This window comes from Lithobates pipiens, unplaced genomic scaffold (assembly GCF_037356315.1).
Source record: "Lithobates pipiens isolate NorthernLeopardFrog02 unplaced genomic scaffold, aLitPip1_a1.2 Scaffold_16, whole genome shotgun sequence".
Taxonomy (NCBI): Eukaryota; Metazoa; Chordata; class Amphibia; order Anura; family Ranidae; genus Lithobates; species Lithobates pipiens.
In genome coordinates, this window is record NW_027507748.1 from 480218709 (window position 1) to 480233751 (window position 15043).

General features: G+C 41.7%; 1 protein-coding gene across 3 annotated transcripts in view; it reads left to right on the plus strand.

Moving 5' to 3' along the window:
* The window catches only part of UGGT2 (UDP-glucose glycoprotein glucosyltransferase 2), a 672069-nt gene that overhangs the window by 16519 nt on the left and 640507 nt on the right, over positions 1–15043 (plus strand). For all 3 annotated transcript variants that reach the window (XM_077483028.1, XM_077483030.1, XM_077483029.1), the window contains exons 4-6: positions 1201–1313; positions 1429–1603; positions 13089–13185. In XM_077483028.1, coding sequence (XP_077339154.1) covers positions 1201–1313; positions 1429–1603; positions 13089–13185 — 385 coding nt within the window. The remainder of the gene's footprint in view (positions 1–1200; positions 1314–1428; positions 1604–13088; positions 13186–15043) is intronic.

Sequence of the window (15043 nt, forward strand, 5' to 3'; positions counted from 1 at the left end):
AGCACCAAATCTGATGTCCTTTTATTATTCTTTGGGAAATGTAATTTGTCAGTACAGGCAAAGTCTGCACAAAATAGGCCAATCTGTGTTGTACAACTCTTCAGTCTTCCCAGTCAGTTTGTGTTTTTAATGTACAGTATGATTCGCCACGAATAATTGTTTGGCGAATTGTCATTTTCACTTCCTTTTAAAAAAATAAAATAAAACCCACGTTCTATCCTTTTTAACCCACCTTAAGGCCCCATTCATACCTGAGCATTTTGTAGCTTGAAGCTACAAAATGATTCTTTATGGAGATGGTTCACGTCTACACTCCAAAATGCTTGAAGCCAGAAGCTCCAAAATGCCTGAAGCTCAAATAAGTTATGGAACTTTTTTTTTTTTTTTTTTTTTTTTTTAGGCATATTACAGGCATTTTTCTGCTTATTGGTGGCCTTTTGACCTGTACAAAAGTGCGGCATTATCGCAGTAAAATCACGCACATTTCTGCCTGAAAACGCTATGCTTAGGTGTGAGTGGGGCCTTAATGCCACCTCCTGGTGCACCTTTAGGGGGACTTTTAAAGCCCCATACATACTATTAGATTTTCTGCAGATTTTTGTCTTCAGATTTACCAAAACCATGTAGTGCAAGGTTTGACCTCCTATCATATGGTTTTGGTAAAGCCGAAGACAAACATCTGCAGAAAATCTAATAGTGTGCATGGGGTCTAATGCCTTAAAGGTGGTGCGGCTTCTGTTACTGCTGTGATTTTGCGTTTACAGCAGTCACATAATCAGGAGCTTGTCCCACTGGCTCCTGATCAGAAGCTTTGATCAAGAGCTGTTGGTGACAGCTTGGTCAGTGTGCCTGGGGCACGCAGGGAGCGCACTTGGCACACATGCTGTCATAGATGCATTTGTGCCACAGTGGGGTGTTAAAGCCCACTGTTCTTGCGCAGTCAGCAGAAGGTTGCATTACTTTTTTTAACCTATAACCAGATTTTGATATGATGTAATCACACACCTACTGTCGCATTTTCTTTTTTCTCAGCCTACCACATACATATGTTTGTTTATGCTTACCTTGACACGTCATTCTACCCTCTGAAACGCACTCCAAAATTAATCAAATGTGAGCTTTCAATCAGGAAGTACACAATCATTTGAAGATGAAATGCAATTAAAGCCTCTTGTTTAAATGTAATTATTAACATTCTAGATTGCAGCTGATGAGCCTCCTCCAGAAGGTTGCGGTGCGTTTGTCTCTATTCATGGAAGTCACACCTGCAAGGCAAGTCAGGTTAAGAAACTTTTGAAGGATGCACTGGAGAGGTGAATGTCAATTAAAATGTTCCTATATTTTTGTATGTTTACTTAATATTTGTTGGAAAGAAATTGCAATAATGTAACTTTTTTATTTTTATTTTTTTATTTTATTTTTTTTCAGACCAAGGCCTTATTTATATAAAGGAGACCATGTTTTCCCTACACTAACTAAGACCGCTCCAGTAGTCATTCTCTATGCTGAAGTGGGCACCAAAGCGTTTGCTACATTTCATAAAACCTTGATCGAAAAGGCAGAAAGTGGGGAGATAACTTATGTACTGAGACATTACATACAGGTATGCAAGTTTTAATTTAACCCTTTTGCTTCCAGAGCAATTTGTGCACATGTTGCCTAGGGATGCACCAGTTTTTTAACGGGTACCAATACTTTTACTCAAGTCTTCACCGTACTAATTACTGATACCTATTTTTAGTGTCGTGACAGCCCTGGTTCACACATGTGCGATTTCAGATGTGATTTCATAGTGTGAATTCGCATGACAAGGAAAATAGAATGGTTTCCTATTGTGGGTGTTCAGATGCAGGCGAATCGCATTGCATTTCAGAAAAAGGTTTCTGTGCAAATTTGGTCTGGTGCGATTTGAAATCACACGCTAGAGAGAGAGAGAGAGAGAGAGAGACTCTCTGCCGGTGGTGTTTGTTCTGGAATCTGCCTCAGCATCCTTCTGACGGTGCTTTCTCTGGTTCTTTTCAGTGAAGCCCTTGTGGATCAGCGGAGCTATTGCTGGCCTGCAGTGTCTGTCTTTCAGCAGCCTTTGGTGGTGCTTTCTACAATCTATCTCTCAATGCCACTCCTTGCTAATGTGTGTTGATTGTCTTCACACATCGCTCTGGCAGCTACCGACAGACTCCTCTTTCCTACACCACTCTGCACACATGGAGAGAATGAAACCGATGCTGTAAACTTGCATCAAAATGGGACTGGTATTACTACAACTGCATGTGGACCGCACTATAAAGCGCTACGATTTTACATCACGTATATATGAACCTAGCCTGAAAGTATCTGTTTTAGTATTGGAGCATTTGTGCAAATACCTTAGTATCTGCACTGGTATTGGTGCAATGCTAATGCTGACGTGCATTTGAGAGCTAAAAATTTTAGTTAAAACCCCAAACGTGTATTTTCTAAAAGCAGAGGCCATAGAGAATAAAATTGTGGTTGTTGCACTTTTATGATTCATGATATTAGTACAGTGAATTGTCAAACTTGTCACAAATCATGTTTGATTAGCTGCTTCCTTGGCCAGTGCTGCCGGTGAAGAACCCGCTTTGAACCTAGAAGTGACAGATTACACATCACTTCAGGGTTCATTCACCAGAGGGAGAAGATCAGCAAATGATGATCTACCCACTGACACCTGGTCATGGCAGAGTATGTGTAAATACCTCACTGCTGTGAACTTAAAGTGACAAAGGCTTGGCTATTAAAAAACAAAAAAAAATGTTATACTTACCTGCTCTGTGCAATGGCTCCCCACAAAGCAGCCCCAATCCTCCTCCTTCTTGGGTCCTCAACCGGAACTCCTGGCCCCTTCCTCTTGATGCGTTGTCCCCATAGCAAGCAGCTTGCTATAGGGGCACCTGAGCAGGCTCGTTCCTGAGCCACTGCTCTGTGGGTCCATTCACACACAGAACCGTGACAAAGCCCTGCCCCCTTTCTCTCCTCATTGACTCACTAGCGTTGATTGCCAGTAGCGAGAGCTAATGATGCCCACTGCTGTCTCAGCCAATGAGGAGGGAGTGTGCCCAGAGAACCAAGGCTATCATGCATGTTGATGGATTACAATGGGGCTTAGGTAAGTATTAGGGGGTCTGCTGCACACAGAAGTTTTTTTTTAATCTTATTGCATAAAATGTATTAAAGTAAAAGTAAAAGTCTGCATTTAGAACCACTTTAAGCCTTACGTCTGTGGCAGAAAAAGGGTTAAAGTGCATGGGGGTGACATATAGCATACTGATTGATTATAGTCACTAAGAAACTCACAAAGCTTTGTTTTATTATAAATCAATATTAAATCTATAAAATGTAATTACTAATACCTGTAAAGTAAAAAGGAGCCTTGGATGCCGTCTGAACAAAATGAAAGCTAGTGACAATTATTTTTGATACAATATAAATGCACAAAAAATACACATTTGATGTTCAATGAAGATTTGTAGGAAGCTATAAAACAGTTTGTTGATATGTATAATGTAATTTGAATGGTTCTTCTAAAACAGTTTGTTTAGTCATGTGATTGGCTCAGCACGAATAAGGGCTGTGCAGACACAAACTGCTACTGTAGACGTCCTCTGCTGATGTAGGGAGCATATGTCAGAGTTATAAATGCCTCTCCCAAGGATCTTTCGCTGCAGATGCCAAAAAACAGGGAAAGATCATGTGACCACACAACAGTGTTGCCGGAAAGAGGTATTTAGAGGACTAAAAAAAAAAAAAAAAAAACACAAAAATGCAATGGAATTGTATATATGATTTATGTGAATCAAGGATGTCAAAATTGTAGTTCTTTGGGGGAGGAGATGACGTAGGAACGCTCTGGTAGGAGGGAGGGGTTACGAGGAGGCTGAGAAGGAGAAGGCGTGCGGCGTGCGGAAGAGGAATGCAGAGCGGGAATATGCCGGAGGGTGAGAGGCTCCGGCTATGAATGACACCGCCGCAAATTGCCGCTCCGGAATCTGCCTACCCACCGGTCGGAGATAACAGCTGACGCTGCTCTCCTCTCCGCCGCCCCCCCTGTCTCTCTGGAATGTGCAGCTCAAAAGGACGTGGAAGGATACGAGCAGGCTGGCTGGGATAACCGGAGGGAGACAACTGAAGACAACCAGATAAGATAAGTGCTGTACACCTCTACAAGTATTAGTGCTCTTAAATAAATAGTTTGTTCAACCTGTCAGGGGTCAAGAAATGTATGTAACAGCAGTGAAGGAGCAGTATGAAGGATGACACATTTTCTCACTGGGACATATAAATATTGTGCTCGCTGTCGGGACTTTTTGTAATTAGTTATTTGATACAGAGACACTAGGCTATAAATGTGTCAGAAGAATTGTATGAATATCACTAATGCATTGAAAGCGGGCAGCATAATATCAGATCGTTCCCCTCTGTCCTCCCACCCCCTCGAAAGCAGCATAACAGCAGTTCAATAGAGTGCGGAGGATTATTTGCAGGCTGGGATGAGCCGAGGAAGATAAACAAGTGTAATAGATAAGTGCTATATATCTCTGCAAAATATAAGTGTCTCAAATAAAACCCTGCCTAAACTACTGCGGTTAATAAAACTGGAACAAGAGTAAAAAGAAAGCATGAAAGATAATATACGCTTTATATGGGACATATAATCCAGATTAACACCATGCTTGCTACTGAGACTCTCTGCAATTAGATATAAGATATAAGATGTCAGGTGGGAATGAGGGGAATGCCCAGGGTAAATGTATGAATATTAATAACCATATTGAAAGCGGTTAATGGGAATGAAATAAATACGATATCTGATATTTGATTTGACATTTGATCGAACGAAAGGACATCTCCTTAGCTGCTAATCTCTTCAGAAAATCAATGCGGATCTCTCAATACAACGATAAGAGTACAATATAAGGTAACCCCCCGAAAAATCGCATGAAAACTGCACACTCCCCAATACTTGTGCAGAGGTGTAACTCGGTTGAGCAAATATAGATACAGACCGCAGGAATCTATATGAAGGACACCATTTGCATGGGAAGCGACCCTATCTCCCTTTTCTTCTTTTTTTTTTTTTTTTTTTTTTTTGTTCCCTCTACTTCCCTCTCAGGGAGCCCAGTAGGAAGCTCTCATAGTAAATATAATCATATCATATCATAATTATATTAGTGCGTAAGTCCCTACGGATTTGGATGACCTGCTAACAAAGAGGTAATCGCTCAGCTACACTCGAGGGGCTCTACCCTGGCAGATACACTTAAGGGGCTGATCGGAGGGAAGTTTTCCGTTGTAAAACCACCTGTCGTGGAAAGAGGACGTGAGGAGATCAGCAAACTGGGGAGACGACCACGTGAAACAAAAAAAAGCAAAATGAGTAGAGCCTCAAAGCAAACTAAGGGGGGCCTCAAGACCCCAAAAAGTTCCATCACGGAAAGCTCCATAAAACAATTTATGACCCAAGGAGCCAGCCCAAGAGGAGGAGGAGGAAAGGAAAAGGTACCTCCAAATCAGGGAAAAAATAGGGGGGCGGAAAAAACAGTAGAGGAGACCCCGGATCAATCCAGAGACGAACTGACAACGGAGAGTGAATCGGAACTAAGTAAAAATGAAGATCATAAGACGGATGATCTGGGAATAACAAAAGGTGCCATGAGGGAGATGCTCCAAAAAATGGAGAATTCTATAAGATCAGATATTAGTATGCTAAGAAGCGATCTTGGGCATTTGTTAATGAGAGTGGAAGCTGTGGAAGAAAGAACTGAGAACCAAGAACAGAAGTTAAACAAAGTACAGATGCAAGCCAATTCAATCTTTCGGAATCAGAGAAAAATTCTTTATCGACTTGAAGACCAGGAAAATAGAAATAGGAGACCAAATCTGAGAATAAGAAATGTCCCAGAGAATAAGAAAGAAGATTTAAGGGAAGCTCTGAAAGATATACTTCGCCCCATACTGGGAAATGCAGAGGAGGCACTCCCTATGTTAGAAAGGGCGCACCGGGCCGGGAGGATGGGATCTGAAGAAATTGGAAGGGGAAGACCCCGTGATATTATCGTAAGGTTCGAACGTTACGAAGATAAAGCGGAGATCTGGAGAAAATTAAGGGGTAACCCCCCATTAAAATATATGGAAGCAGAAATACAAATCTTTCCGGACCTAGCATCTGAGACTTTAGCCAGAAGACGCCTCCTGAAACCTCTCTTGGAACAGATGAAAGCACGAAATATTAGATACAGATGGGGCTTCCCGGCTTGCCTGTGGGCATTTAAGGATGGAATAACAGCTAGATTAAGGTTCCCCGAAGAGTTAAGAGAATTCTGTGAAAAACTGGAGATTCAAATTCCAAGTCTACCCGGCTGGACAGATGAGCTCGAGGAAATACCTTAAATGTCACTAACCTCAAGAGTTAAAATGGAAGAAGATGAGATAAAAATTTCGGGGGAGATGGGGGGGGGGGGGGTGGAGAGGGGAGGCGGTGAGGGGGGTCTGACCGGTGGGTGGGCAGTCCCTCTCCCCCCCGTCTGAGTAGGGAGGGAGAGGAGGCAATAGGCGAACCCCACCTTAGAGCACGAAGACTTAGATATGGCCAGAGTCTGGAGGCCAATTGATAAGTCGAGGGCCGTATGGTGGCCAAAACCAGGGGGGGGGGGGGGTGGGAGGATGAGGAGGTGGGTGGGAAAGGGGGTTATGGGGGAGAGGGATACGGGAAGGAAGGGGAGGGAAGAAGATGTCAGTAGTGAAACCCTGAGGGAAAAAAGGAGGGAAGGAAAAGAAAAACGAAAACATGGTCAGGACAGAGAATATGGATAAAAGGAAACTGGAATTAAACTTCCTGTCTTATAATGTTAGGGGGCTCAACACAGCAAAAAAGAGGCATAAAATCCTGGTAGAATTAAAACAACTAGAGGCAGATGTGATCTTTCTCCAGGAGACACATATAACACATACGTCAAGGAGTAGGCTTTACTCGAAAGACCACCCGAAATGGTACTATGGGGATACGATCTCAAAGAGGGCAAGAGGAGTAGCAATAGGATTCGGTAAGGATATTCGATTTACTGTAGAAGGAAGAGAAGCAGACCCAGAAGGAAGATATCTATTTTTGAAAGGAAAATTAGGAAATATTAGGTATACACTGGCTAACATTTACTCCCCAAATAAAAACCCTATAAATTTTTTGAGGGGAATACTGGCCAAAATACAAGAATTTAAAAGTGGCCATGTAGTTATAATGGGAGATCTGAATCTCTGCCTAGACCCCATACTTGACAGCACGTCCCGGGTACTGGGAGGGAATAGCACTCAATTAAAAAGGTTAATTCAAAATTTGAATAAAAACCAACTAGTTGATGTATGGAGGGCACAACACCCCAAAATAAGGGATTACACATTCTTCTCCCCAGTACACGGGTCATACTCAAGGATTGATTATATTCTTGTGGAACACAGAGCCCTAGAGATGGTACTAGAAACAAGTATAGAAATAATAACACAGTCAGATCACGCGCCCTTAAAAATGAAAATGCAGATTCCCGGACAAAGTAAATGTTTCTCTAAGTGGCGACTAAATGACACGTTGATTCTTGATAAGGAGGGGGGGGAAGTAGTGAGTAAGGAATTAGAGAAGTACTTTCTGATGAATGAGACCGAAGGAATCTCTGGGCAGGTCCTGTGGGATGCCCATAAGGCGTATATTCGGGGGATCTTGATTGCACGAGGCTCGCAGAAAAAAAAAGAACGTATAGAGAGGGGCAATAAACTCAGAGAGGAAATCCTCAGAATTGAACAACAACATAAAATGGGGCTTACAGATAAAAAGCTATATCAAAAATTAACGTCCAGGAGAGAAGAACTACGTGGGTTAATGGAACAAGAAACTAAAAAATTTTATAATCAACTTAATAAAGTGAGGTATCAAGAAGAAAACAAACCCACTAAATATCTAGCCAGGACGCTCCAAAAGAAAAAAGCTACGAACTACATAGAGAAAATTCAAACAGAAACCGGGGACATGGTATACGCTTCAAAAGAAATAGCCGAATCATTCAAAACATACTACGGGAAATTATATGCGGTAAAAAACAACTTGATAGATAAAGAAGGTAAGCTAAAAGAAACTGTTAAATATTTAAATAAGGCGAGACTCCCCAGGATCAGTGAAATTGATAAAGAATACTTAGAAAACCCCATAACGGAAGCAGAAATAAATGAGGTATTAGCGGAATCAGCTCCTGGGAAAAGCCCGGGACCAGATGGTCTGACAATTAGCTACTACAAGAGGTTTAAGAATATACTAGTACCGAAACTCTGTAAGTATATGAACGGGATTGGGACAGAGTACGCCATGAGCAAAGAGGCGCTATCTGCCTCAATAACGATCATACGGAAAGAAGGAAAAGACGAGACCAAGTGCGCAAGTTACAGACCAATATCACTCCTTAATGAGGATACTAAACTATTTGCTAAGGTGTTAGCAAATAGAATGAAAAAAGTAATGAATATACTAGTACATCCAGATCAGACTGGGTTTATCCCCGGGAGAGAGGGAAAGGACAATGGAGTAAGAACTTTATTGATTCTATCTCAAAGGAAGAAGACGGAACCCCCGGCGCTACTATTGTCAACAGATGCCCAAAAGGCCTTTGATAGAGTCGATTGGGGATTCATGTTCCAGACAATGGACAAAATGGGCATAGGCCCTAGGATGGCCAGATGGATTAAAATGATGTATGACCACCCGACAGCGACTGTAAACATCAACGGGTTGCCCTCCTCTTCCTTTGAGATGGAAAATGGGACCAGACAGGGATGCCCACTATCACCTCTTCTTTTTGTGCTCTCGCTGGAACCCCTACTCGCGACAATCAGAAACAACCCGGAAATAAGCGGAATTAAGGCTGAGCAAGAGGAACATAAACTTGCAGCATATGCAGACGACGTGTTGTTTTATATAAGTAATCCAGTAGATTCTCTGCCCAAGATAACAAAGGCCCTGGATGAGTACGGGAAATTATCAAACTTCAAAATTAACCAAATAAAATCTGAAATCCTTAATATAAATGTAGGTGCGACGGAAGTACAACTAATTCAAGAACAAAGTAAATTTAAATGGACAAAAGAGCTGAAATACCTGGGGGTAAAATTGGCAAACACTCTGGATAAGATATACCGCCTAAATTATATCCCCTTATTGAATGAAATAAAAACTGAACTCAGAAGAGCAAGTAATAGATCGATCTCGTGGATAGGTCGAATAAACGTGTATAAAATGTTTATTCTTCCAAAAATTGTATATAAATTCCAGATGTTGCCAGTTGAAATCCCATCCAGCTATTTCCAAAAATTAAAAGCAATAATGAGCAAATTTATATGGAATAACAAAAAACCTAGGATCTCCCATGGAGTATTAAAACAAGAAAAAGGGAGGGGAGGATTAGCGGTCCCTGATTTACAATATTACTATCAGGCGGTGGTCTTATCAAGAATTGTAGAATGGGTAAAAGGGAAAAAAAAGAGGAAAAAAGATGGGTTAATTTAGAATATACATACAGTAAAGCACAATTAAATAAGATAATATGGAATCCCCCAAAATACAGGGTACTAGATATAGACACAAATAAGTTAACACAGATTGCACTGAAGATATGGGATAAGGAGTATAAAAGATTAAATGGACACTATAATTCGCCACTGATAACCTTAAAAGACAACGAATATTTCCCACCGGGCAGAGGGGTGATAGGAGGGAACTGGATAAGATTAGAGGGGTCACAAATAAAAGATATAATTAAAAAAGGGAAACTTCTTTCACATGAAGAGTTAGTGCACATGGGATTTATGAGAAGGGATAGGTGGCGATATCTCCAGCTGACCCGTTTCATAGAAAAACTACCCCAGCCGATTAGATCTGAAAAGGATTTGACAGGGGTGGAACAACTTTGTACGGCTGACAGTGCAAAGGGTATAATATCAAAGCTATATGGGCTATTGATGCGGACCAGCTGGAAAGATACGCCGCCATATATAAATAAATGGGAAAGGGAATTGGGATCACAAAAAGGTAAAGAAACAATAAATAAAATATTGAAAATGACACACCGCTCGGCAAGGGACAATAAAACAGCTGAGATGAACTACAAACTTATCTCCCGATGGTATAACACCCCGGATAAGGTATCTAAATTCCAGCTAGGCGGGACCGCCGAGTGCTGGCGGGGCTGTGGGAAAACAGGTACCATGACACACATTTGGTGGGAGTGTGCTAAAATTAAACTATACTGGGAAAAGATCCTTCAAATGATTAAGGAAATAACTCAAACAGCATTGAAACCAGACCCCTGGGTAGTACTCTTTCATGGCACGGAGGTTGGGGTTAAACAATACCAAGACACAATCATCCCGCATCTATTAAACGCTGCGAAAAAACTGATCCCTAAAAAATGGCGAGAGGTAGAGTGCCCAACAACATGGGAGTGGGTAGATGCGGTAGAAGAAATATATAATATGGAAAGCCTGTGTTTGAGAGAAGAAGAGGAAAGGGTAATATTTCTAAAAAAATGGAGAGGTTGGAAACAATTTAAGCGGGATTGGAGTTTCTCCGCACAACTAAGACCATAAAGACCAGAATATCAGGAGCAGGGACACTACTGACAAGGGGAAAGGGGAGGGGGGAGGGGGTAGTATAACTTTAATATAATTTCAGTGAAATATTGGGAGTAAGATATAAGAATTGTTTTTAAGAAATATGAAATAAAAGTTGGATAAATGTTTATACATTTAATTATACAAGTAAGCAACAAGAAAATAGCCACAATGATGTGAAGATTAATTCTAAGAGACAACAATGAACGTTAAGTTGATTCATAGTCTCAGGTAAAGATTCGCTGATGTGGTTAAAAAAAAAAAAAAAAAAAAATTGTAGTTCTTTGTTTAGTAGCGCTTTAATAGTAGTGTCTAAGATTTACGACAAAGAATTGTTCTCCTGGATGTGCTTTTCTCTGCGTTCATTGAGGGACACAGCACCCAACCCTTTGGCTTGCTGCTGCCTGTAAGTGCTGTAAATGCTTATGTTCTATTTGCACTGCTGTGCCATGTAACTGAGTTGTCAGATCATCACCAGTCGAGTATAATGCCACCTGTAGAAGTAGGATGCTAAATGCAGTAAAAAAAAGAAAACAAACGTCCCCCCCCCCCCCAATACACAACCTCCACCACAACTTATAAGGCAATTAAAGTTGACATGTTTTCCTATGTACAGTGCTTTTAGGGGTATAATAACAGACTAATAAGTAATTGATTTAGTTGTGCTTATGCAGTGTGCTAAAGATTAGAGTATTTTTTTTTTTTGTAACAATTGTGACTTTTTTGGTACCCTAAAAAAAAAAAAAAAAATCCCACATCCAGTCAAAGTCAGTTTTGTAGTATGCGATTAAAGAGATGGGGGGGGGGGGGGGTGTTATGAAAATTAAGATCCTCATTCAGCCCATTATCTTTTGTGTCAAATAGAATTTTAGTTTGTAGTTGACAGGTTTTCCTCTCCTGAGCGGTAAGAACCAAGACATGTCCTCCAGTGCTGTATTGAGGACTAGGCTGGCACTTTGTGCGCGGGGGGGGGGGGGCTCTCTTTTTCGCCGACACCCGCCTTCCTGAGTGCCGGATTCCCGTAGCCTTCTCCTGCACAAATGCAGGCCCGGCGGCAGGACAGCAGGTAAAATTGAGTAAATTGCTATTACTCTTGTGTAATGTGCATGTGCCAAGCAGCCAATCTGTGCTCGATATGGAAATGAATATACAGATCATGATATTGCAATAAAGTAATCCATGCTACAAGCTCATTAAACAGTCCACCTTCAGTGAAAGTTCATGTATTGCAAATTTTGCACTACATGAACTTCCACTAAAGGTGAACTATTTAATTAGTTTGTAGCATGGATCACTTTATTGCAATATCATCTGTATATTATTGACTTTCACTCACTGTGGACTGTTTAATGAGAGATTGAGGCTGCACTGATATGCTACAGTGATGGGCATCAATGGCCACTGATAACCTGCACTGATGAGGCTGCGTTGATGGGCACAAGTGAGGCTACATTGAAGGGCAGTGATGTGGTTACACTTGGTACCCACTTTTAATGTAGAGGAAGAGGTGGAGCTCTAAGACGAAAAGGTGGAGCCTAAAATGGAAGGGGTGTGGTTTACAGAGGGTGTCGGGGTGGGTGTTAAACTGAAAGGGGTGTGGCCTTGACAGGAAGGGGTGGGTCATATTTAAATCTGAGGTGCATGGGTTTAGTCAGGCCTAGGGCAGCACAAAACCTAAATACAACACTGATGTCCTCATGGTGTGGTCTGAAGTAGATTCATTCTGTTTTGTAATTTTAGTCATGTTTCACCAGTGTCACATCCTTTGTAGTGCAAATAAAGTTTCATGGACAGTGCTCAACTGTTTTATTTTTGGAGCCAAACCCACTTAAGTTCTTTATAAGCTACCAGATTCAGATGTCGGTCAGTCTAGTTAGTGTTTAAAACAAAGTCCTGCTATAAGTATGCAGGGGGGTTGTTGGTTTTTGTCTCTTGGACTGTTTAACATCTGACTGTCCTGTAGAACAGGGGTCTCCAATCTTTCTAAACAAAGGAAAAGTTTACTGTCCTTCAGACGGGCTTGACTATGGCCAGTTGTAGTAGAAAATCTTACCATACCTTGATTGGTGTCGGTGGGAGAAATCATGCCATGTTGGTCTGAGTGTGAGACATGCCTTGTATCAGTGAAATAGTGTACCAAGGGCCACATTCAGCCGGTGGGCTGCAGTTTGGAGGCTGCTGTACAGAAAATTTATTGTTTTGACATATTGATGATTTTTGGAAGTCACTATTGACTTGTTTTCTATCACAGTGCATTATTTATTTATTTTTAAATATTATATTGTATATTTTAAGATAAAGTGCTTGCTTAAGTAGAGTTTTTTTTTTTTTTTTTTTTTTTTTTTAATCTTTTTTTTTTTATAAAAAACAAAACCTTTAATTCTTTTCTTCTTTTTTTTTTTATTTTTTTTTTTTGTCAATACCAGACGCCAAGTGCAAGGAAAATTAACCTATCCGGCTATGGTGTAGAACTTGCTATTAAAGACACAGAGTATAAGGCAATGGATGATACTCAAGCTGCAGGTATGTGGGACTATCTAAAGCTGGAACAATTAAAAAGTTAAAGTCTTTAGTATAATACACACTCACATCAGATATTATGGTTCATGGTACCTGAATTTATTCTTTTATATGTGAGTACATAGTCACTAACTTTTCTAAGATCATAGTAAACATTACAGTTAATTTCAGTAAGTTACATGAAGTGTAACTCCACTTTTTGTTGAGGGGGGAAAAAAAACCGAGGTGATCTATGCGCATTGCAAGGATTTTAACAAACTTTGAGTACGTACTTTTATTCTTTCTGGAGAACTAGTGGTTTGTTCCAAAACTGATTCTTGAATTTGAGTGTCTGCACTCATTGTAACCACCTGGTGCACTGTCAGTGTTCTGCATTGTCTGCATCTCTTTAAAAGTATTTAAACCTTAACCACTTGCCGACCGCCTCACGCAGATATACTGCGGCAGAATTGCACGGGCAGGTAGCGTAACGTATGGGTACGTTACTCCCTTCCCGCAGGCGGGGGGGCACATCGTACCCACTCCCGGTGCCCGAGGCAGTCGGCATCGTTCCAGGAGCGATCCCTGCTGGAGGCCACTGATTCATGGCTAACCCCTTGTGATCGCTCCTGGCTAATGAGAAGCTTCTGTTTACATTATAGAAGCGGAGGAAGTGATCTCCTCTTCTCCTCGTGAAGCCTTTTCGTTCCGGCTTCCAAGGAGAGAAGACATTCAAGTAAGGCTGCACCAACACTACACTAACAGTAGAACACGCAGGCACACAGATCATCCCCGCTCACCCCCCCCCCCCCCCTGCATCCCCTGTCAGTGACACCAATAGCAGTTTTTATTTTTTTACGAATTGCTGCCTTGGTGTCATTTGTGCCTGTTTATAAGAGTTAGGGCAGTTAGTGTTAGGCCCCTTTTAGATCTAGGGTACCCCCTATCCCCCCTAATAAAGGCTTAACCCCTTGATCACCCCCAGTTAACCCCTGTTGTCAGTGTCACTAAGTAATATTTTTTTCTGATCGCCGTATTAGTGTCACAGGTGACGCTAGGTAGCCAGGTAAGTATTTAGGTTCGCGGTCAGCTTTTTATTGCGTCAGGTACCACCATATACTACCTAATAAAGGTTTTAACCCCCAGATTGCCCCCTAGTTAACCCTTTCACCAGTGATCACCATATAACTGTTACGGGTGACGCTGGTTAGTTAGATTTTTATAGTGTCAGGGCACCCATCGTTTATTACCCAGCGGGTGATATCAGTTAGGTTTTAGGGTCAGATAGGGGTCTGCGTCACCCCAGGCAGCCTCAGGTTAGTGCCAGTACCGTATACACCTCCCTTAGTGGTATAGTATCTGAACGGATCGATATCGGATCTATACTAGCGTCCCCAGCAGTTTAAGGTTCCCAAAAACGCAGTGTTAATGGGATCAGTCCAGATACCTGCTAGCACCTGCGTTTTGCCCCTCCGCCCAGCCCACCCAAGTGCAGTATCGATCGATCACTGTCACTTACAAAACACAACGCACATAACTGCAGCGTTCGCAGAGTCAGGCCTGATCCCTGCAATCGCTAACAGTTTTTTTTGGTAGCGTTTGACTCGGTTACTAACAGGAACTTGTTTTTTACCTGTGAGTCTCTCCCTAGTGTACCACTAAATTTAAAGCGCAAAATGGCAATTCGAAGGTACACTAGTGAAGAGGCCTACACGTTTCTGAGCATGACAGATGCTCCATGACAGATAGCTTTGACGGAGTTGTGGTCCCTGCCAAGGTCGGCCGTACCAGACCCCGAGGTGCAAGAAGCGCAGGGCTCTCGTATGGAGCAGAGAAGTACTAGTGCTGCTATTCCTTCTGGTGAACTAGCAAGCACCAGCGG